Source organism: Amblyomma mixtum, chromosome 3, assembly GCF_055824585.1.
Source record: "Amblyomma mixtum isolate Tamu chromosome 3, ASM5582458v1, whole genome shotgun sequence".
Lineage (NCBI taxonomy): Eukaryota > Metazoa > Arthropoda > Arachnida > Ixodida > Ixodidae > Amblyomma > Amblyomma mixtum.
Window position 1 is genome coordinate 204,469,667 of NC_143014.1, and position 22,158 is coordinate 204,491,824.

The following is a 22,158-nucleotide window of genomic DNA, read 5'->3' on the forward strand; positions in this document are numbered from 1 at the left end:
GCTGAAAGGTGTGATTCCCGCACGCGTCGTAGTATCCTGGCAGAGTGCATGGCGTAGCGCAACAGTGCATAGACATTTCACATGAAGTGCAGCCGTTTACTATCTTCACTGAACGCCGGGCAGCGTATTGCCAAAACATAGCCTGTACACGCATTCGAGCAGACGACGCCCAGGAGTGCTATCACGTGACCCTACGCAACTTCCGCCGTCATAAAAAAAATGGCGCCTTGCGTATGCGTGCGGTAGGGACCCTACGTGCGGGTTGCAGTTTCACGCGAGCGGTTTTACGCAGTTTTATGAAAGCCGCCTCGTTGGATCGTGGATACTTGGCTCCGAATGCTTAAAGTGCGTAGATTCCAAGGAGCTATGCAAGCCGCGCCGTGCCGCTGTTCTACGCTGGAAAACGCATCGTCGGTCTCGCAGCCTGCCCCTCGGGCCCTGTATCGTCGGACTCGCAGCCTGCCCCTCTGCCCGTGTGTAATTTTCTATCGATGCTCGCTGTTCGTGACAGCGTTGGTTCGCGATATATAGCTCTTGCGGAAGCTGGCCTTAACGCAGAAGTGGTTTCGGCAGTCGGTTGTGTGAAGTCGCGTCTGCAGAAGTTTTGCTCACTAAACTAACTCACTTTTCACCAGCGCACTTGCGCTCGCGGTGCTCTTTCGAGCAACAACGGTGTGCGCGTTTTGTCCCCAAGGCTAGACTTCTCAGAACTTGCGTCAAACTTGTTTTGACGAGTGTGGCCCAATGAAAGTGCACTTACTGTAGCCGTTTTTCCGGACTGGTGGTAACGGTGTTCTTGGTGCGATAGCATAAATTTGGATTGCCAAACCGCTATTTCTCAAAGTGAGGGGTAATAAGAACACTGTGCCGAGTGGGCAGTCGGGGATGCCGGCCCGACGCTAGGCACAACCTTTAAGCAGAGAAGATGCTAGTTTATCTTTTGTGTATTTCGTAAATCCATAGACATGTGATCGGTGTGCTGGTCAGGCGCCATGATAAATTATCCATGCTTGCAGAAAGGCAGTTTTCCATGTATGCTTTCAGTTGTTCTAATGATTGCCTGCATATCCATCACAGACTATTGTAGTTCTCATCTAACAGGTAGACCTTCATTAGTGCCAAGTCATTATGGTGTACAGCCTGCCTCACCCTTGTGTAGAGCGCTCAGCCGGCACACTTCTCTGCAAATAAAGTGACACCTCGTCGTACCTGCTAGATTATAGAGGAAATGATTCCATGTCAGTAGAGCCTCGCAGACCCACAAGCAATGTGGGCACTACAGCTTTGGCCAGGTGTCATGGGTTGCTGTCTAGTATGAATTTTTATTGCCTGCTGGCCACTGGTTTAGTGCTCGACATGAGTGTGATGCAGACTGTACATTACTTACTTTACGAGTTATCTCTGTTGACATGAGAGGAAAATTTAGCACGTTTCAGAGTAAGTCATATTTAAAAAGTTTTTTTAAGCTGATTACGTGCTAATGACAGTAACCTGGGATGCGTAATATTGGAAAATACCAAAATAAATATTTTCCCATCAAAAACATTTTTCCTTCAAGTGTGGCGCCATACCTTAAGAAGGAACAAAGATGCATACTTTATTGTGCAGGCATATATTTTGAGTATGCTTACATGGGATGGTGCATTTCAGATTGAGCAAAAAATGTGCTGGCTTCCAACAATGAGGTGCTTTCATAATAAGCTGATAACTTCCTACTTGTGCTTCTTAGAATGGCCATGACCAAACTCAGGTCCAAACTATTTTGCAGCAGTTTCAAAAGATCGTTTCTTCATTGGTTCCTTAAATTTCACTATGTGTGGAATAAATGCTCAGTTGTTGAAGTCTTATGTTCCTTGTATCACCTCTCTTGTGTCAAGCTTCTAAGCGCAAGTGAAAAGGAGATGTCCATCCGTTCTCTGCACCGCCCCAAGCCCCTCCTTCCTGCTGGTCGGCATGGCTGGCCTTGGCGGCCAAGTTGCCCAGTTGGCTCTTAGAGCACGTATAAGGCCTTGATTTAACCTGTTTAAGTATTTCTCTCTCTCTCTTATCTCCTGCACACAATACAGCATTGGTGTAGGAGAGGCCACCTTTTTGTACTTGATCTCAGTCTACCCATTCTTGCTTTAGAAAACTAAAATACTAATCACGTAGGGAGACACGTACCTCTTAAATCTTAATCACTGCAGCATTTCAGTACGTGTTAAGAGCAATAGAATGAAAAGAATGAGGTACGCAAATCTGTGGGGTACTGAATGTTAATGTAATGTTCCAACTTCTGCTTTCTTCTCCCCTGGTGTTAGTTTCATTATTTGTGTGCTCATAACCTTGCCAGTTGTTAGTGTAATTAACTGATTTTGTTTACGTTATCAGCTTTTGAAAGCCTATATGCAATAATATATGATAAAAAGATGTCTGTAGCACAGCTCTTCATATCAAAACGTGCATTTTCTTCCATTAGCTCAGTTGTACATTGTCAGCAACAGCCCTTTCTTTTAGAGACACAGTTTAGATTTACAGCATCACGCTAAGCACCAGATTAATTGCACCTTTTTCAATCTTCTATCCATTTGCTGCACTGAGTCCTTTGAATATGGCCAGAACCGTAAATATTTCTGAATTTTCATTGCAGTTACAGCACTATGTCTTCACAAATTGCTTTCTTTTAAATACACAGCTGAAGTCTCAAAGGAGTATTGCATACTACCTTGGCCTTCCTATCCATAAAATTGATGCACGCGAGAAAATGCCCTCAGTGTATAAGCAAGCCTAGGTCAGTGCTGTTGACATTAACCGCAAAACCTCGTTGATACATTCATGGTTTATACGGTTTCTGGGTTCGTACACAGGTTACCTGTGTATGTTATGTTTTGTGTGTTGTGCTTCTCCGCGCTGCCACGTGTAAAGGGGGTCGAGGGCCTCTCAAGCTGCACTGTCGCAGCTTTTACCTTGGCCTCCTCCATTTTGTAAAAATGGACATCAATAAAAGAAAGGAAGAAAATCGCAGACATTAAAATGTCCCATTGAGTTACACTATTTTTCTTAAACACATTATTATTATTATTATTTACGAATGTATACATTCCAGGAAAACTCGATTTCCTGGCTACTACGTTTAGAATTTCGACAATATGTGGTCGTATAATTCGTATATTGACCAACCGCACATGTGCAAACATTTTTTTTTTTTTGCGGAGTGGTGACGTCTTTGCAGTGCCTACTTGCTATGAGGCGAAGCACCACCATCAAAAACAAAAAATAAAAACGACGCATTAGCATTCGCGATGGCCTTTCCTGCGAGTGCGTGATGTGAAGAGCAGAAGCGCTGAAGTTTCATCGCGGTGCATAAGGGCAAGAAGAAGTTTTTTTCCGGGTCTGGGAAACGCAGCTTAAAAAGCAAAAACACTTCGACAATCGGGTGGCTTCCCCACGGTACTTAGGTGCAAACGGGAGAAGCATCCAACAATGACACGGAACAGATTTTGGTTACTTTCGTCATTGCCGACGACGGAGCTGATGTGTTGAGAATTTCCTTCTGTGTTAAAGACAGCACGAACGCGGACTGAACTCAGCGAGCACTGGAATAGGGTCTGTTTAGCTCTTGTGCCAAGAAATGGCAATTGACATTTTTATAAAGTGAAATTGTCAGTACATGTTTTTTACCTTATTCAACAGGTATATATATCAGAATTAGGCGGTTTGGATCATGCGTTTTCCCGGATAATAGAGTTTTCCCCGTAATTAGAAAAAAAGAACGCATCAACGAGGTTTTACTACATTGCTCTTAGTAACGTTATCTGAAATGATAAGGGGCACTGGGTTGCTCATGACTGTGCTTGGCCTGTAATGGATGTGTGATCATCTCCAGCTGGATTAAACCCACTCTCCCAGTGTTCTCCAGTTACCCCTGTCTTGTGTGAATTTCCATATATCATGGCTGTAGCTAACCTCTGCTGGCTGTTACTATATTCGCCCTTTCTTGATATACATTCTGTGGCTTAAACTGGAAGCTGGTTATCTGTTGTACACATTGCATGATGTGCCCTACTCCACTTCTTTTCCTTAAGTTTAATATAGGACCACTGATCTAGGTTTCTTTTTCCCTACCTGTTAAAATTACATTTATTGATCTTTTTCCCACCACTTGTTCCAGTATTCACAGTTTCAATTCCAGATACTTTGTTTATTTTAAAGTCTGCACTTCTTAAGTGAGCTCTGACAGAATGGTATTTTCTGATATTAACAAGCTACTGTTCATCATGTCGGAATATCTACCAGATATGCTTTAGCTTATTCTTATTTATTATCTAATCCTTCATTATTCGTGTCCCCAATGAATACTTGGCCATGTAATTGCACACAAGGGCTGCTTCGAGTGTTTTCCCACTTTTGAGGAAATTATTTACCAGCCACTACCTTACCTTTAGTACAGTTACTTTATACATGTTGTAATTTTCAAACCTATCTGTCTGCAGTGCCTCATGAGCTCCTCAAATATTTGCCGCAAGTCTCCAAAGTTACTCAACAAGGTAATGTCATTAGCAAACTAGAGGTTGCCGAGGTATTCCCCACTAATTTGTATACCTCATTCTTTTCAGTTTATTGCCCTGAGCACATATTGGAATTCGGGAGTGAATAAGGTTTGGGAAGTGCACCTCCATGCGTGATACGTAACAATTTTCTGAAGAATTGTGGCAGTGTGGTTATGCGTGCATATGATTGCAAGCATTTTCAATCAGCCAAGTGCTCTTTTATAACTTATGAAGTTCATATACAAGGGTTATACTAGTGCAACATTTCTTCTATCCCTGAATGTCGTGAACATGATGTATGGGTGACACTAATACGCAAAGATACATGCTGCACTCCACAACCTCAAGAGGAACTCAAGCAGGTTAGCAAATTTGTTCAAGAAAAGTCCATGCACAGCTATACTTAATATGTCAAAACCAGTAAATAAGATGGCAGCTAGTGCATTAATTTACTGATTCTTGGTAACGTTTCCTGGTTATAATGTGAAATAGTCATCGTCTTGTCTATCCAGCGCGCCCATTTTCCTCACGGCACTGCTATCATGTGGTAAATCACCCTAAAAGAGGAAGGAAGGAGTAAACTTTATCCATAAAAAGGAATAACAATAAAATATTTCTTGCACCCTAGGAGGGCCCCTGAAAGTTGAGGAGCCCTTTGGAAGAGCGAGATGGGTTCAGGAAGGGCCCAAATGACCATCCTGACATTGCTGTTATGTGGTGATGTCCATTTGGCAGGCGTGTATACATAGTCGCAAATTTTCCTGCAGAAGGCTGCGCAAGGCTGCAAAATGTTCCACTACCTACATGGTTCTGCTGGCGACATATCATTTGAGCGACATGTGCACACTGAACGAAATTTAATGCTCTCATTATCTGCTATTCGTGTGCTCAGTCATTTCGTTTCTCATGCCTGACAGGCTTCCTGGTCTTTGAATATGGATGGGTCCTGTGCAGCTTGCTTTCTCAACTCTTACTTTCCACACTCAACATATACTAATCATAAGTACAGAGTTAAACGTTCTTTTCCAGTGCATGAAAGCACCACAGAGTTCAGGCAAAGCAGTAGCAGTACGTGCTGCACAACGGGCGCGAGAAGCGAACATTTCAGCTGTGTGATGCCTAGAAAAAGAAAGTAATTTAAAATACGTTGTACAATGTTTCAAATCATCAGAGAGAGTTGACAACATCACTTCATTAACTATCTTCACCGACCTCATGCCCCATGGAAAGCCCTGGAAAACAAATCTAAGTACGACATATGTTATTGCAGGCAGGTCTGCACAGCACAGGCACCCGCAGGTGTAGTTTCCCTTGATTTTGAGCTCGCGCAAAACAGCGCGTCGTTGTCCACATCGGATTTATATTGTTGCTTATGCGACCAGCAAAAGGTGGAAATTTCGGTATCTTTCCACCGCCGGAGCTCGTGCTGCCAAGACACGCACTTTGCCGATGAGGTAGCTAACAATGCGCAGAGCTGCTTGAGAAAAAAAAAAAGTTGAACGTCGACGATCGACACAGAGGTTGTAAAAGAAAGCTGCGACTTGTCTTCGTCCTTCGTTTTATCACGTGATCACGCACGCACGCGCACATACACACAAACACACGACCAGACACGACATACCTCCTAGTCCCGCGTGAAGCGAAACCAAAACTTCCACGACAGTTCACGAACGCTAGGCAGCGCTACAGTCGCCGGAAGTGACGTCACTATGTTTATTTGTTTGCAAAGATGGCGTTTTTTGAGCTCGGTGGTGGCAAGTGGACCAGAGTTTTTTCTGCGCTGTGAGCGTATGTCCTCCTTACCTTATTCGGTCCTCGTTGTTTTGCACAGTTTAAAAATGAACAAAGTGCACCAGCCAGCCTGCCAGAAGACATTGGTTTGCAAACAAATGCCGTTCTAAATATGTGATGCCAAGGATCTATGCAAGCAGTGCCGTTGGATGCTGGGTACGCCTTTTCTTGCAGTTTGTCAATTAGCTAGTAGTGTGTAATATTGGAACATTTGCTCGGTTGCTCTCCGTTCGAGGTGATACTAGGGTTGCAATTATTTTTAGGGACCACAGTGGCACTGTTGCGAAAGCCGGGGCGTAATGTTGGCTGAGTTACAGCAAGCAATTATGTGAAGTCACGGCTGCGAAAGTTTACTGCATAAACATTTCACAGAGCACTTGCGATCGCGAAACACCCTCCAGCCTTGGGGACTAGCGTTGTCAAATGGTGTACATGGAACTTGTTTACAAACTTGTTTTGTGAAGGCTGGCCAAGTGGAAGCGCATTTATTACATGCAGTTTAACGAAGTAGCTCTAACGGACCTTATAGTGTGAAAACATGCTTTCGTTTTGCGACCGCACCCTTTATTGTGACGCGCTGTTCACAACAGCAACCGCTCTGAACTATCGGTTTGTGTGTTCACTAAGCGAGAGGCTCGGGATTGTGAAACTTGATTCCGAGATCAGTGGGCTGTTTTGTGCAATCTGTAACAAGTAGCCACGCCGGCCGTTTGAGAGCACTGTGGTGAATTTGCGGTCGTCATGTCGGCCCTACGTTAGGCACTCCTTTTAAGCGAAGACGGTGGCACGTTTTTTTTTTGGTATTTGATGATTTCATAGGTATGTGATTCATGTGTTGCGCAGGTGTCATCATAAGATGAAACAAGAGTGTTTAAATTAAGTCCGGGACACTTTTTAATATGCTCACATGGAATGGTGGAATTGAAGACAACAGTGAACAGTGAACAAAATAAATAAGTGCTGGCTTCCCACAGTGAGATGCTTTCATGATAACTTTTTATGTTTCTTGGAATGACCTTGACTAACTCCAATCACAAATTATTTCACAGCTACTTCAAAAGCATCTGAATTAGGTGAAACATTGTAGAACGCCCAGAAATTCGCCAGAACGCCCAGAACGCATTGTAGAAATTCCAGAATAGTCCGGACAGATAGTGATCGAACATTTCAAAACAGCTTTTTAAAGTCATCAGCAAATGCCACACACAGTTGACTAACATCATTGCTCATAAGATACAAAACTACTCTTAGTGAGACCCCTCGATGAAACCATATGGAGGAATTAGCAGTTTTGGAGAGTTGTTTATGCACACTGCTCCTACACTTAGTGAGGCAGCACCTCTGCCATTTAGCAAGTGCACAAGAAACACCACGTAAACATTTTACGCAAAAGCAATCGTAGTTACACAGCCAAATCCTCTCAATCTGTCAACTACAGGAAAATGTGGTAACAGTGGCTTCGATTGTACATATGATATAGAGCCGTGCAGCTGTCATAGATCCCACTTGAAGGGCAAATAGCCGTGTTTGTGTTTCCGAGCAGGCTTAAAGCTGAGGCAACGCACAAAATGTAGAAGAAAGCCTCAAAGCAAAGTTCACCTTACAGTGTTCAACAAAACTTGGCCATGCGATGGGCAATAAAACTTTACAGTATGAAGGAGGGGAAAGGTGAAAAGTTTAGACTGGCAGCTGCAAGGTTGCAAGTTAACCAGTGCAACTTCAGCACTGTAACGGAAGACCTGCTGCTTGATTGTGTCATGGCCAGCGGGGAAGTGGTTAAATCAGAGAGGTGGTCGCTGAAGGCTGTCTTAAGGATCTTGAAAACACCGTGTGTCTTTAAAAAGAAACTGGCAAAGCAGTGCAAAAAACCAAAGATATGTTGCAGTGTACAAAAGCCTGTGATGCATTGGAGTGCACCATAGAGTCAGGAAAAATGCCAAGGAAAGACAAACATGCACAAGAACACCCAGCAGAATTGCAGACTCAGAGCTGTGGTCACCTTTGGAGTGTTAGAGAGCTATGCTACTCTTTTCAAGCAGAAAAGAGCATAGCTATGACCAAACAGTGCAGTTTGCAGCAGTCTGCCGGACTGTTAAAAGACGATAAAAAAATCAAGGCCCCACCGCGGTGGCTCAGTGGTTATGGCGCTCGGCTGCTGACCCAAAAGACGCGGGTGCGATCCCGGCCGCGGTGGCCGAATTTTGGATGGAGATGAAATTCTACAGGCCCGAGATGCGATGTCAGTGCACGTTAAAGAACCCCCAGGTGGTCGGAATTTCACTACGGCGTCCCTCATAGCCCGAGTCGCTTTGGGACTTTAAACCCTAATAAACCATACCAAACCAAAAAATCAAGAATTATGAGAACAGCACACATGAGAACTCACATCAGATTTTGGAATAGGAAGACTTCAGGATAAGGCCACTGTCAGGGGCACTATGCACCGTACTTTTACTGAATTATTCATGAGCATCAATCGTGTGGTGCAAAATTCCTTCTTAAAATGCATGCGTGTCCAGCTCGCAGCACAAACCTGACATCACAAGCAAGTGCACAGTGTTGCGTGCGGTACATGACACGCCCCTCAAAATCAAGTGTGTTATCAAGAATAGACATGTTGCATTTGATCTTCTCGAGAAATGTCCTCAGTGCAATTTTGCACTTCGGACATTTTCTAGCACATTACTCCGAAGGGAGTGGGGCCTTTTTTTTGGCCTCTTGGAACAGGGTTGACCTGGTGGGTGTCCAGCTGGCACCCTTTTGGAGCCCCTTGTCAACCCCGGCCGGCGTCTCGCAATACTTGTAGGCTGCACCCGGATTTGACGTCCCCGGTGCCTCCGTGCTGCTGCAGTTGCCTTGAAGGCAAGCATAAGCCCAGCTGCGTCATTTCCATTGGGCACGCGGTCCAGCTCATGCCCAAGACACCGCAGGATTTCTAGATATGCAGGATTGTGCTTATTCATGGCATGCAGGCGGCGCAGCTGGGACTCCAAGCTCCGGTACACATCTTCTCTTTCCTGCATGAAAGGTTGTGGAACTGAATGACTAGATTCCGTCCGCTTTGAGCGTTTCGAATGTTCAAAGCTCTGTAGCTATCATCTACCCTGTGATGGAAGTTCTAGTTGCAGGCTGGGCTACAGCAGCTGAGGATTGCCATGTTGGTTTTCTTTCTTTTTATATATTAGCATTCTCATTATTTGCATGCACACTTCTTTGAAATTAGCCGCCGCGGTGGCTCAATGGTTATGGTGTTTGGCTGCTGACCCGAAAGACGTTGGTTCAATTCCAGCTGCGGCAGTCAAATTTCGATGGAGGCGAAATTCTAAGAAGCCCGTGTGCTGTGCAATGTCAGTGCACATTAAAGAACCCCAGGTGGTCGAAATTTCCGGAGCCCTTCACTACGACGTCCCTCATAGCCTGAGTTGATTCGGGACATTAAATCCTCATAAACTAAACTAAACTTGTCTGAAATTGTTACAAGTAGCCAATTATGACCGTGGCACCCTATTGCTATCTTTGCAGTAAGCTCTGAGCTGAATCAGAATATTCATTTGCTGGACATGAAACTTCACTGTAGCAAGGCATACCTCTTCATGCATATGCAGTAAAGACCTGGTCAGTGGAACAATCTGAGTTTAACATTCTTGATATATAGGTCCGTTGCAAATGTTCCCAGCATTTACAGACAAAACTGTGGCTCATTTATTCATTCTTGCCTGGTATAGCCTTTCATCTGAATGGAAAGCTGCAGACTTGAATGTGCAACTAACATCGGCAAGGTAATATGTATCGCACAGAATTCTAGAATTTGTATTTCTACACTAGTGTTACTTTCAGCATGAACTCTAAAAAGTGCCTTTTCTACAAGTTTGCAAAGATCAACCAGAAAAAATGTTCGTTGTCTTTACCTGCACTGGCATTGCTGAGGAAAGAAGGATTTAGGATGAGAAGGAAATTTACAGGGAATATGCACCTGGGCAAGCTGCGGTTGATCACAGTCTTGCGCAGTAGGTGACAGCTGTCTTGATGTGGAGGGCTGGCAGTCGTCTTGCATGTGGCTTGCTTCACAAGCCTGTGGGTTTTTGTAACTGCAGCTTGCCTGGTCGGGCTCTTCTTGAGGCTGCTCTCCTTCCAGGAAGGGCATAAATAAATCCAGAGGGGGGCACTTGTTGCCTAAGGCCAGCTTGCCCAATTAATGCCGGTCTCCTGTGTTCAGGGGCGGAGCATTGGGAAACAGTCTCCCAAAAGGTTCATGGACAAGCGCCTGGTGCTTGCAAAAAGCACCTTGTTTTTTTGCTGCGCAGCTGCACATTCCAAAATCTGCTGACACTTCATGTATTGTGTCTTGGCGTGTGGCACTGGGCACTGCATAGAGGTTGTGTCCTGTTAGTCGTATGGTGTCAGCAGCTCCTGATGGCATCCGGGAAAGGAGCCATTTGTAAGCCAGGTGATGACTGGCAACACGGCTGTTAGCATGGCGGAGGATGCGGCTCTCGAAGTATCTCTCCCACACCACGGCCACTGCATCCACTAGTGCAACGGCGTTGAAGGCCTCTGCTCTGCTGAGCACGATGTCTTTTAGGATACGGATGGTGGCCTCAGAGAAATTATTTGTGTTGTGCCCCCGTGTGGTGATGTTTGCACGAAAAAGGAGCACCCACTCCTCTTCCCTTTTGAGGAATGCCTTCACCCGTTCTATGTAGCCCTGGTGGGATTCAGACCCAAGCCTGGCTTTCGCAGCTTCCAGCTTCTCTTCTGTGTCAGCATACATGACCTGTAGTTGGAGTTTGGAATCCTTTAGTGAGAAATGTGCCAGTGCCTTTCACATACACATATGCACATTTACGCTGTGCCTGTAATTTCGCACAGTCCCCCTCTTTAAAAAAGAACTACATTTGGACAAAACTTGCTCCTGGAATGTTGACATTAGTTGCCGTCTCTGGTCCTTGCCAACATGGTTGTGGGCAGCTGTCAGCCAGCGCCACTCTGCCTGGGCCACATGAAAATGGCACAGAAGCTGCCTGGCTGGAGGCCATGTTTCCTGCAGTGCAGCCTTCTCTGCACTGGAGTTGTCTGTCATAAATACGTGTGGTGCCTGCAGCGATAACAATAGCCGATTTCAGCACGCCTATCAAGCCAAGAACAATTGATAGCTTTTAGTGTTTGTTCTTCACGTGACCTGCAAGGATTCATCCTTGGATCTTTGTTTTTTGATTAACAATATTGTGGCTAGCTTTCTTCTAGAAATCTGACTTTACATCATCTGTTGCCAAACATTTGCACATAGTGTGAATCCTGGCGGATATCCGCTGCTTTCAGAGGACTGTTGTAATGAGGATCATAGACAAGAAAATTCTGCCGCAGTTTAAAGCAGTTGAAATAATATCACTATGCAGAAGTGACAGCGTATGCATACTCTGGACCCTGGCTTACTAGTAGGGGTTGGACTTTTCGGTTGAAACCAAAAAAAAAATAAAGAAAAAGGTCAGTATCCATGGCATAGATGCCATGGCTAGCTTGCTGTTAAGTAGAAATAACCCAATCTGCTTGTCGATGGAACTGCATAACCAGCCCTGGGGTTAGGTCCGATATCGGTGACCAGAACCGACAGTGCACTTCCTCACCAGAGCAGGATTTGGCCGCCCTGGTGTAGTACTTGGTCAAAACCTCCTGTATTAATACACTAGTTAACCCTGTCTCCAGCGGCAGCTCAGCAACTGACCAAGGCAGCAGCCAGGCCTGTGACACAACAGAGGGTGCCAAGAATCTCTTGCTCTGGACAGACCGCCGCTGGAAACTGAACCTGGTGACTGTTAACTCTAGCCTTATCCAGTGAGGCTAGTCTTGCAAAGCTTTTTGAGGAACTAGCAGGCATTAAATGAGATGTCGTGGGGCATAGCGAGGTTAGGACAGATAAGGCATATACAGTCCTAAAAGAGGGCACATACTATGCTATCGTGGATTAGTGGAGATAGCAGAACTAGGTGTGGAGTTCCTTATCAGTCAGAATATAGCTGGCAACATAGAGGAATTTATATTATTAACAAGAGGGTGGCAGCTATCGTAAATAACCTTAAGTGCTAACTGAAGGCGGTACAAACGTATGCACCCGCATTTAGCCATGATGACCAGATCACTGAAAGCTGCTATGAAAACGAGGAATCTGCAGAGAACGAAATAAAAACACACTGCAGTGTACTGATAGCTGACTTCAATGCCAAGGTAGGAAAGGAGACCAGGCAGTAGGCGACTATGGTATAGGCTCTAGGAACAGCAGGGGGGGAGTTATGAGTAGAGTTTGCAGAGAGGAATAATTTATGGATCATATTCCTTCTGAAATGAAATAGACTTCATACTGTGCGCTCATCCTGGTATCGTGCAGGCTGTGGAAGTTCTCAGAAAGGTGCGTTGTAGCGGCCACAGGATGGTAAGGTCTCAATTTAGCCTATGCTTGAAGGGATGGGAAAAAACAGTGAGACGGAAGCCCATTAACGCGTTAGCGGTAAGAGGGAAAGTAAAGGTCTCACTGCAGAACAGATATTCGGCTGTAACCAAGGGCGACGACCTTAATTTTCAGGCATTGGACGATAGTCTCACATCTATCATTACGTAGTGTTCAGTAGAAGTAGAAGGTAGGATGGTAGACTGCTTACTGCCAAGCTCTCTGAGGAGACGGAATATTTGATTCAGAAACGCTGAAGCATTAAAGCCTCTAACCACAGGTACGGAATAGAATCAATACGGAATAGCTAATCAATAAGTGCAAGGTAACCGTCATAAGGAATTTTAATATGGAGAGAATTGAGTGTGCTCTGAAGAACGCAAGTAGCCAGTAATGTGAACATTTCAGCATTTTTGCTTTTATACTGTAGGCCCAAAAAGTTACGTATGCTTTCTTTCTAGTCTGTACAACAATTTTTTTACCTTTAGAGAAATGGCTGTTCGCATGTTTGTATGACCATTGCAATTTTACAGGAACTGATATCATTCCCTTTCGTGCCGCAGACATGTTAGTAAACTGCAACATTCTGTTCCCCTCTATTCTTCACTCAAACTTGAGCCGTAACTGCACCCTCACTGAGTGCATATGGCGAAGTTATGGGTTTTGTCTAGCACAGTGTTGAAATATCGCTCTTACATTTTTCATTATGGGGTGCTTTCGTGAACAATATGGCAGCCTAGAATTGCATCTCTAACACTGACCTACAACCTCTTGCAATGCTTGGCAGACAACCACATTTTATGGTGATGAAGTAATGGGGAAGGAAACATGAAGGCATATTTTCTTGAAGTTAGCTTCTGCAATGCACAAATTAAAGGCAGTGTTATTGTTTTTCCTACTTACGGCCTGACCTCCGAAGCAGAAAGGATGAGTCTCTTTTAGAAGTTGAAATGCAGCCATGTAGCCTTCTGTGCTCTGCTCATTGTGAAGTAGCACCGCTATTGGCACAGCACCAGCCATTGTTGCCACCAGCACCACCGTGGTTACTTTTGACAAAGACTGTACCTAGAAAACGGCCACGAAAGTACAGTGCGTGGGTGGAGGGCAGTGCGAAATGCGTAGGAGGAGGAGGTAGAAGAGGAAAGGCAGGGAGGTTAACCAAAGAATAATCGGTTTGCTACCCTACACGGGGGGAAGGGGGTGAGGGAATAAAAAGAAAGAGAAAGGAGGGTAACAGAAAATTGAAGTCACAGGGAAAGTCAGCGTTCGTTGAAGTCGCAGCCTGTCATGCAGGCCAGAAGTTCGCAAGAAGCCGAGCAGTGCCCCTTCCCCCTTTTGTCGGGGCAATCATGAAATAAGATACCACGTAGTACACTGATTTGCTTAACATTTCCTGGTGATAAAATGAGTCATGGTCTTGTCATTCTGACGTGCCCACTTTCCTCACGACACTGCTGCCATGCGGTGAATCTACCCTACAAGGGTGCATTCATTATGTGGTGAAGTCCACCTGGTAGGTGTGTAGTTGCGAATTTCTCTGGAAAACAGTGCGCAAGACTGCAGAACATTCTACTGCTTGCATAATCCGACTGGCGACATATCATTTGATCGACATATGCGTACTAAACTTAACGCTTTCCAGTTTTCAGCCCATTCGTGCGTTCAGTCGTTTCTTTTCGCACTGCATGTCAGGCATTCTTCGAAAATGAAGTCTTGTGCAGCTAGCTTCTCAACTATTATTACCTTAGTGATACTTGTTGGGTATGTTAAGATCGGCGAACACAGGCCTGGGAGGAATTCCAGTAAGACGTGAGTCATGCAACAAAGGTGCGGCGGGGAACAGCGGTGACGGCGGCGGCGTCAGGTGGCCAAGTCTGCCCACGGGTCGCCGGACGGAGTGACGCCGTGAAAGGTCACGCTGTTGATTTTACTTGAAAGGCGACTGCTACATTGACTGAGGTCCTGCGTTTCGGACATCAGGCGGGGGCGTACAAGGCCCCGCATTCACCTGCTGGGAAACGCAGCGCACTTACTTTCCCAGGGGGCACCGATCTCAACACAGTGCTGAATCGACACGACAGCCTTCGATGACGTGTCTTTCCCCCTGTCCACCGGCTGGGAAACGGCGTGGCCTTCCTTTCCCACGGAGGTGCTGCACCTGCCAATTCGACACGACAGTGTTCGAGGTCTGCTGGCTTTCCCCTTTCCCATCGACCGAGCTGCGGGAGAGTTCAGCACCGCCCCTTGACGTGGGTGGTACCGCCAGCGCCCACAACTGTCCACCTGACTGGAGAACGTTTTCCGAACTTTATTCCCTAGTCAGAGATCTCGGGAATACCAAGGGCATTTAAGGGGGTGTTGTTTTGTAACCACCACACTCCCATCTCGTCTGTAAATATGTAAAATAAACCTTATGTACAGTTTCCTCCATATCGGAGTTCGACATCGTTCTTCGGAGCTGGGACCTGCGGGGCTGAACGAGTCAGTCAACTCCAGGACCCCCCCGTCTCCAACAGGTGGCTAGTTGGTGCATGCTTCCAGAAAAAGGGTTCAACACGTGCATGTTATAAAAACAGGGTTACACGTTCATTTTCATTGTGCTAAAGCACTACAGAGTTCAGGCGCTGACTGAAGGCAGCAAAAAACTAAATAGTAGCACATGCTGCACAACGGGCGCTATAGGAGCAAATATCAGACGCGTGATGCCCGGAAAAAACAAGCTAACTACTTTAACAGCGTTTATATTCATCAAAGAGAGTTGACAACATCTCGCTTGACTATCGGCGCCGACCTCATGCCCCCTAGAAAGCCTGCGGAAAAGAAAAGGTATGTACAGTCGCCGTTAAAAGTAAATGGAAGGCGACTTTGTCAAAAAAATTAATTTCTTTAAATCTAAAGCATAATGGTCCATGTTTGTTGGTGGACAGTGCAATTCGCGCAACCACAATTAGTCTGCACATATGTATTCAAGGATGCATGAATTAAGGGGGGGGGGGGGCGTAATTATTAAATTTTTCGTTAATATTGCCTTCCATTTACTTTTGACGGCACCTGTACTTATCACTGCATCCACTGGTATACGTTGCACGGACACCAGCGGATGTGGTTTTCCTCTGTGCTGAGCCTGAGCTCGCTCGAGCTGCACGCAAAAAGAGAAAAAAGCTGTGCAATGACGTCGCGCCCACGCCTGCGTAAAGAGAACAACAAAAAAAAAAAACGCGACGAGAACCCAGGCAGTGCGTTTGAATCGAATACAAAGCGCCGCGTTGCACGCAAAGAGGAAAAAAAAAAAGCTGGGCGCACCCTCGCGCAACGACAAAAACAAAAAATGCGACGAGGGCCGAGGCAGTGCGCGTGAATCGAGTCCCTGCATGAAACCAAAACCGAAACTTCTCTAGAGTCGCTTTGCAAACGCTAGGCGCCGCCAGCGCTGCTTCAGCCGACGGAAGTGGCGTGATGTCACGTGATCGCACTCCTGGGCGTCGTCTGCTCGAGTGCGTCTACGGGATATGGTTTGGCAATACGCCGCCGGGCAGCGGTTTCGTTTTCTCTACCGAACCAACATGGCGGGCCTAGTTCCATGAATGCAAGCGATGGCGCTGCCGATTTCGCATATCGTCTATTGGTTCTTATAAATATGAGTTGTAACTAAATTGAGCCACTGCCAATGATGTGGAAGTATCCACGCACTGCCGGCTCCTCACCTCCTGTCACCACGGCCCCCGTGCCATCGCATCACTTTCGCCTGGTCTTTGAGCAGAGTCGCTGCTCTGTATAGTTCGAAGAGATGTAAGCCGGAACGAGTTCATATTCATTTTACGTGGCTGACAGCGTGGAAAGGACGAGACGCAAAGGCAGACTTGGACACAAACATGACGTGGCTTTCAACTGAAATTTATTGATGCATACGCACGATGTGTATAGGCACAGCGAAAAATTTAAACTGAGAGGAGGCCAAACAACGCACTGAAGAAAAAAAGGCTCAGTGTAGCCGCTCGATAGGAGCTGTTCACGTCCAAAAACATTAGTGCCTTAGAGGGTCCCTGAAAAGGGTGTTGGAGGTTGGCTATAAAATGCTTGCATTATGTAGAGTACAGGCTACCGAGCGTTCATGCCGCTTGCAAGACCTCAAAAGCGAGCCTGTAATCTATAATACAACCAGCGGTACCAAGCTGTCGCCCGAATCCGCGCGCATTACGTCATGTAGCGCTCTTTACGTCAGCAGCGGAATGCCATCATTGGCTCGCCGCGCCAGCGCCGTCGACGCCAACCCATTTTGGGAGGCGTTGGTTCCGCCTCTTGGGGAATTCCCACTCGTGTCGGCGGAGGGGCTGAGTGCGTGGCAGCGATTCTTGCTATCGTGAATCTGTTAAAGGGGCCCAGAAACACAATCTTAGTTGACTGTTTTGCCTGTTGATCGCATACAATAAGTTACAATGGTGCTATTAGCGTCGGTAATACCGCGTATATTTCGTTTTTTTAATATTTTAATGTCTTTCCAAAAACAAATTCATGGCTCTGATGGTGTCCCCACACAGTGGCCGGTTTAAAATCCACTTGAAGTATAGCCGGTATCCCCCCAAGCAGTGTTTCGCAGCCCCTTTAAGGGTGGTGGTATATTAGGATTTGTTAAAGAATGTTGCCTCGTTGGAACAGTAGCTTGCGCTTTTACTGCGGCTGATACTGTGGCTTTTTCGCTCCGCAGTAAAGACGAGACATTCTTGATGCTAGCAGTTTATCGCCCTCCTAACTTAACACTCCAAGTATTTTTTCTGAACATGCGGAATTTTTACCCCTCTACAATCATGTCAATTTAGTAATATCTGGAGACCTAATATCGACATTCGCGAAATAAGCAAAGCCAGTGTTGTGTGCTATTTTGACTTGCTTACAGCAAATTGAATAGAAAACATGGTTCGTAGTTATGCCAGAGAAGAGTTAATGAGCATCAGACTAACTCAGTCCTGTGTCAACCATATGGCAGTAAGACTGTCAAATATTGGCACCGTCGCTGCAGTGATACGGAGAAAGGTGGCGGATCATTATTTCACGGTGCTGTGTGCTTTAAAAAAAGTAAAGTCAAACATGTACAATAATACAAAAATCGGTAACAAGAGTTTGACGAGCTTATGGAGAACTTTCCTTGGAAGTTTCTATTAACGAAAATCCACGTCGAAGCTTATAACTATTTAGTAACCAAGTTTTACAACAGTTCCAAGAATGAGGTTAAAATTAAGTGGAAGAATCCAGAGAAAAACTACAGGATTGCACTTGAGTCTGCTTAAGAGCGGAAATGGGAAAGCCTTTGCCTTTCTTCTCTTTTTCCCCCATTTTTCATTTTATTTATATTTTTCTGCTTTTGTTTAATTTTTGTTCCTTACTTTTTTTAAATTTCACACAAGCATATGTATATATATATATATATATATATATATATTGAAAGGGGGTTCGCGTACTAGTGAACTCGGCGATACAGTTCACCAAACAGCTGAACGGACGGCAGCAAAATCACAGTCAGTCTAGACAGCCAGAGAGCTGGAGCCGCGCGCCGGCACTTTGTCGTCAACTTCGTCTGCCATCGAGGCAACATGAGGCGCGTTCATCATAGTTCAGGAGCGTTCATTGTAATTCTCTACAATATATATATATATATATATATATATATATATATATATGAGAGAAGCCAACAGCCACAAAAACCAAGGAGCACAGGGGATTTTTTTTAATTAATTTATTTTCTTGCGGTGTTGATCAAGTAAGAATATTACTGTCGCTTAAAGTTAATTGATTAGAAAAGCAGAAGAAAAAACAACCACATGCCGCCGGTGGGATCCGAACCCACGACCTCCGAATTACGCGTCCGGTGCTCTACCTCTGAGCTACGGCGACGGCTGTCAAACCTTCTGCTTTCGGGGGTATTTATGTTTACAAATAACCTAACCTTGAGAGTGTTCATCAGCGCCACCCACGTTCGTAAGCGGCGGACGTGGAACGTCCTGAGTTACCGCTGGTGTGACGTAGAACGCCATCGAACGGCGAGGGTGGAAGCTGTGTGGGAACCCTCTTATGCTTCCTATGGCATCAAGGCTGCCAGAACCGAGGCCCTCGCTAAGCAATTAAGCAAACAAGGGAAGGGGAATGAGGGGCTCGTTATAATATGAGAGAAGCCAACAGCCACAGAAACCAAGGAGCACAGGGGATTTTTTTTAATTAATTTATTTTTTTGCGGTGTTGATCAAGTAAGAATATTACTGTCGCTTAAAGTTAATTGATTAGAAAAGCAGAAGAAAAAACAACCACATGCCGCCGGTGGGATCCGAACCCACGACCTCCGAATTACGCGTCCGGTGCTCTACCTCTGAGCTGCGGCGACTTTTTTTTTCTTTATTACTGAGCTACGGCGACGGCTGTCAAACCTTCTGCTTTCGGGGGTATTTATGTTTACAAATAACCTAACCTTGAGAGTGTTCATCAGCGCCACCCACGTTCGTAAGCGGCGGACGTGGAACGTCCTGAGTTACCGCTGGTGTGACGTAGAACGCCATCGAACGGCGAGGGTGGAAGCTGTGTGTGTGTGTGTGTGTATATATATATATATATATATATATATATATATATATATATATATATATATATATATATATATATATATATATATATATATATATATATATATATATATATATATATATATGCCGCCGCGGTGGCCCAGTGGTTATGGTGCTCGGCTGCTGACCCGAAAGACGCGGGTTCGATCCCGGCCGCGGCGGCTAGAATTTCTTTGGAGGAGAAATTCTAGAGGCCCGTGTACTGTGCGATGTCAGTGCACGTTAAAGAACCCTAGGTGGTCGAAATTTCCGGAGCCCTCCACTACGGCGTCTCTCATAGCCTTAGTCGCTTTGGGACGTTAAACCCCATAAACCGAACCATATATATATATATATATATATCTATATATATGTATATATATATATATATATATATATATATATATATATATATATACAGGGTGTCCCAGCTAAATGTAACCAAACTTTTAAAAAATGCGAAGTGTCCTAGTCCAGTAAAACCAACTCAGAGTTGTTCATAGTCGCGTGGCCTAGTCTTGAGTATTTTTTCGCTCTTCAAAGTTAATTAATTAGTTAAGTTTAATTAGCTAACTTTTTAATTGTTCACTTCAGGAAGAAAGTGTCAATGCAAAAGTTTCAGATCACCTCAAAAAACCGCTAGTAGTGCTATTTCCGTCAAGTTACGATTTACGTAGCTTCATTTATTGGCCTTAGAAGAAAGTTGTCACGTGACCAGCTGCTCGCTCACTTCTCTGCCCCGATGTGCACCCAAAGTCTCATCGAGGAGAGGACTTCAGAAAAAATGGATTTTATTCTTTAAGGCGCGTCTTGGGACGTTGAAGTGGCACAGTTGTCATGTGGAAGCTTTTTCTTATTGTGCGGGTTATGGTTAAAGGTCGGTAACAAAACTACTATACGTAAGTATTACTTTGCTGCAAATGTCTCAGTAAGCTGTTTCTCAAAGCGATCTACAACTTTTCGATTGACACTTTGTTCCTGAAGTCAATAATTAAAAAGTTAGTTAATTAAGCTTCACTAATTATTCAACCTTGAAGAACGAAAAAAATACTGCAGACTAGGTCACGCGACTCTAAACAACCCTCATTTGGTTTCACACGGCTAGGACACCCCGTGTTTTTTAAAAGCTTGGTTACATTTAGCTGGGACACCCTATATATATATATATATATATATATATATATATATATATATATATATATATACACATATATATGTAGAAGAAGGGGTCACAACTTTGCAATTATCTTCATTTAATACCGACAGTTTCGAACGGAGGACCGTCCTTCCTCAGGGTATACACACGAATGAACACAATTTCTCATTTTCTAGGCACCGTACGCAAAGGGAGAGTTGTGACCCCTTCTTCTTCAAGTCTTCCTGGCCCATTGAACGACAAGACCTGCTGCAACTATATATATATATGACTTCATGTGGGAATGATGCAGTGTCCAGGTTGCAAGGGTTCCAATGGCACAAAGCATTTACAAATGGCTGTGAAGACGTTCAGGACCGCACAGTACCGTCCGTAACCATCATCGACGGGCGCCCGGACCGTTGCCCGTCGTGAACGTCTTCACGGCCGTTTGTAAATGCTTTGTGCCATTGGAACACCAGACATGGACGTCGCATCGTTCCCACACGTTGTCTTGATCACGTCGAATGACTCAGTTATGGCAAAGCTTCACAGCGTAGCGCTGTTCCACAGTTCGCTCCATGGTTTCCTCGACGCAGCGACGAAACATGGGTACAAGTTCGAAGACGTCCACTCGCTTCGCCTGCTCGGAGCAAACCAATCTGGTCGCATTAAGAAGCTGGAGGCTCTCCTTCCTTCCCCCAAAAGCGCTTTCCCAATCTAGTGCATGCGCGCGTCACGCCGCGACTTGTCTCATTACTTTCAGGACAGACCCTGTATATATATGTTGCTTATCAACTGTTGCTTAACGAACTTTGACATTTTGTTTTATTTACCATACAACTTATGTTTGACAGTTCGTGCGGACAACATCCGTCTACAGCTTCCGTGCACGACACTCATGAGCCAAGAAAGGCTTACGCCTTAAAAGTGGATCAGCGGTGATGGGCTGAGACTATCTCATGGAAAGGACAGACTTTGGAATGAGTATAAACAAGACTTATGCAGAATATTGCCTCAAAATGGCAATATAGGCCACATCGTTATGAACTAAATGCCAAGGTGAGGCTAGCAAAAAAAGCTATATTTTTCTGCTGAGCTTTCTAGGTGTAGCAGCAAAATAAAAAGAAAACGTGGTGTCTATTGAATTAATTAGTTTGTAGGTAGAAGAAAGCTAATTTGGATTAGAAGTTGCAATATACTATCGGGAATGAGGATCCTTCGATTGCGAATTCTTGTAATGATGCGTTTGTATCATCTATGAGGGAAGTGCAAAAGAAACCTCTTGTTTCTACCATCCCCTATCAAGGCAAAAAAAAAAAAGCAATCAATTCTTTTGCATTTTCATCTGTTGACGATGGATAGATATGGAACTTTATAGGGGCACTACAAGACAATAGACACCGAGTTGCGACAGGATGACGTGATTTACCTGGCAGTCACTCTAAACCTAAGAAGGTACTTTTATTGACCTTAATGGTTCATTTATGAAAGGAGACATACTACCAGGTCTTCAGATCTCAGTTGTAAGACGACACGTCAAGTCCGGAAAAAAGTCCGATAAAACAAATTAAAGGCTAATTTCCATACTGCCAGCTATTTGCATCCTAAGGGAGAAAATTGTACACCATTATATGACTTCTTTTGGGGATAAATATTCATTGCTGTTTTTTT

The 22,158-nt window shown here is 44.8% G+C and overlaps 1 protein-coding gene and 1 pseudogene across 9 annotated transcripts; one reads left to right on the plus strand and one right to left on the minus strand.

The window, feature by feature from the left end:
* The first annotated feature begins 124 nt into the window (after window positions 1–124).
* On the plus strand, window positions 125–15,192 carry LOC149353374 (uncharacterized). 9 transcript variants are annotated; one of them, XM_089582509.1, is made up of 5 exons: window positions 136–473; window positions 4,473–4,526; window positions 9,127–9,319; window positions 12,024–12,126; window positions 14,787–15,192. In XM_089582509.1, the coding sequence occupies exons 3-5, from the start codon at window positions 9,282–9,284 to the stop codon at window positions 15,111–15,113; spliced, it is 468 nt and encodes a 155-aa protein (XP_089438635.1). In that variant the 5' UTR covers window positions 136–473; window positions 4,473–4,526; window positions 9,127–9,281; the 3' UTR covers window positions 15,114–15,192. The 9 variants fall into 9 exon arrangements, 4 of the variants coding, with proteins under 4 accessions (XP_089438635.1, XP_089438634.1, XP_089438636.1 ...); XM_089582508.1 differs by lacking the exons at window positions 136–473; window positions 4,473–4,526 and adding an exon at window positions 5,364–6,476; XM_089582510.1 differs by lacking the exons at window positions 136–473; window positions 4,473–4,526 and adding an exon at window positions 5,364–6,317.
* Window positions 7,191–11,427, minus strand: LOC149353375 (uncharacterized; annotated as a pseudogene).
* Window positions 15,193–22,158: the final 6,966 nt, after the last annotated feature.

Coding starts and splice junctions, on each gene's coding strand:
- LOC149353374 (XM_089582509.1), top strand. CDS start 9,282: ATGGCATGCAGGCGGCGCAGCTGGGACTCCAAGCTCCG. Junction 9,320..12,023: donor AGCTGGGACTCCAAGCTCCG/GTACACATCTTC, acceptor CCCTGTCTCCAG/CGGCAGCTCAGCAACTGACC. Junction 12,127..14,786: donor GCCGCTGGAAACTGAACCTG/GTGACTGTTAAC, acceptor TGGGAAACGCAG/CGCACTTACTTTCCCAGGGG.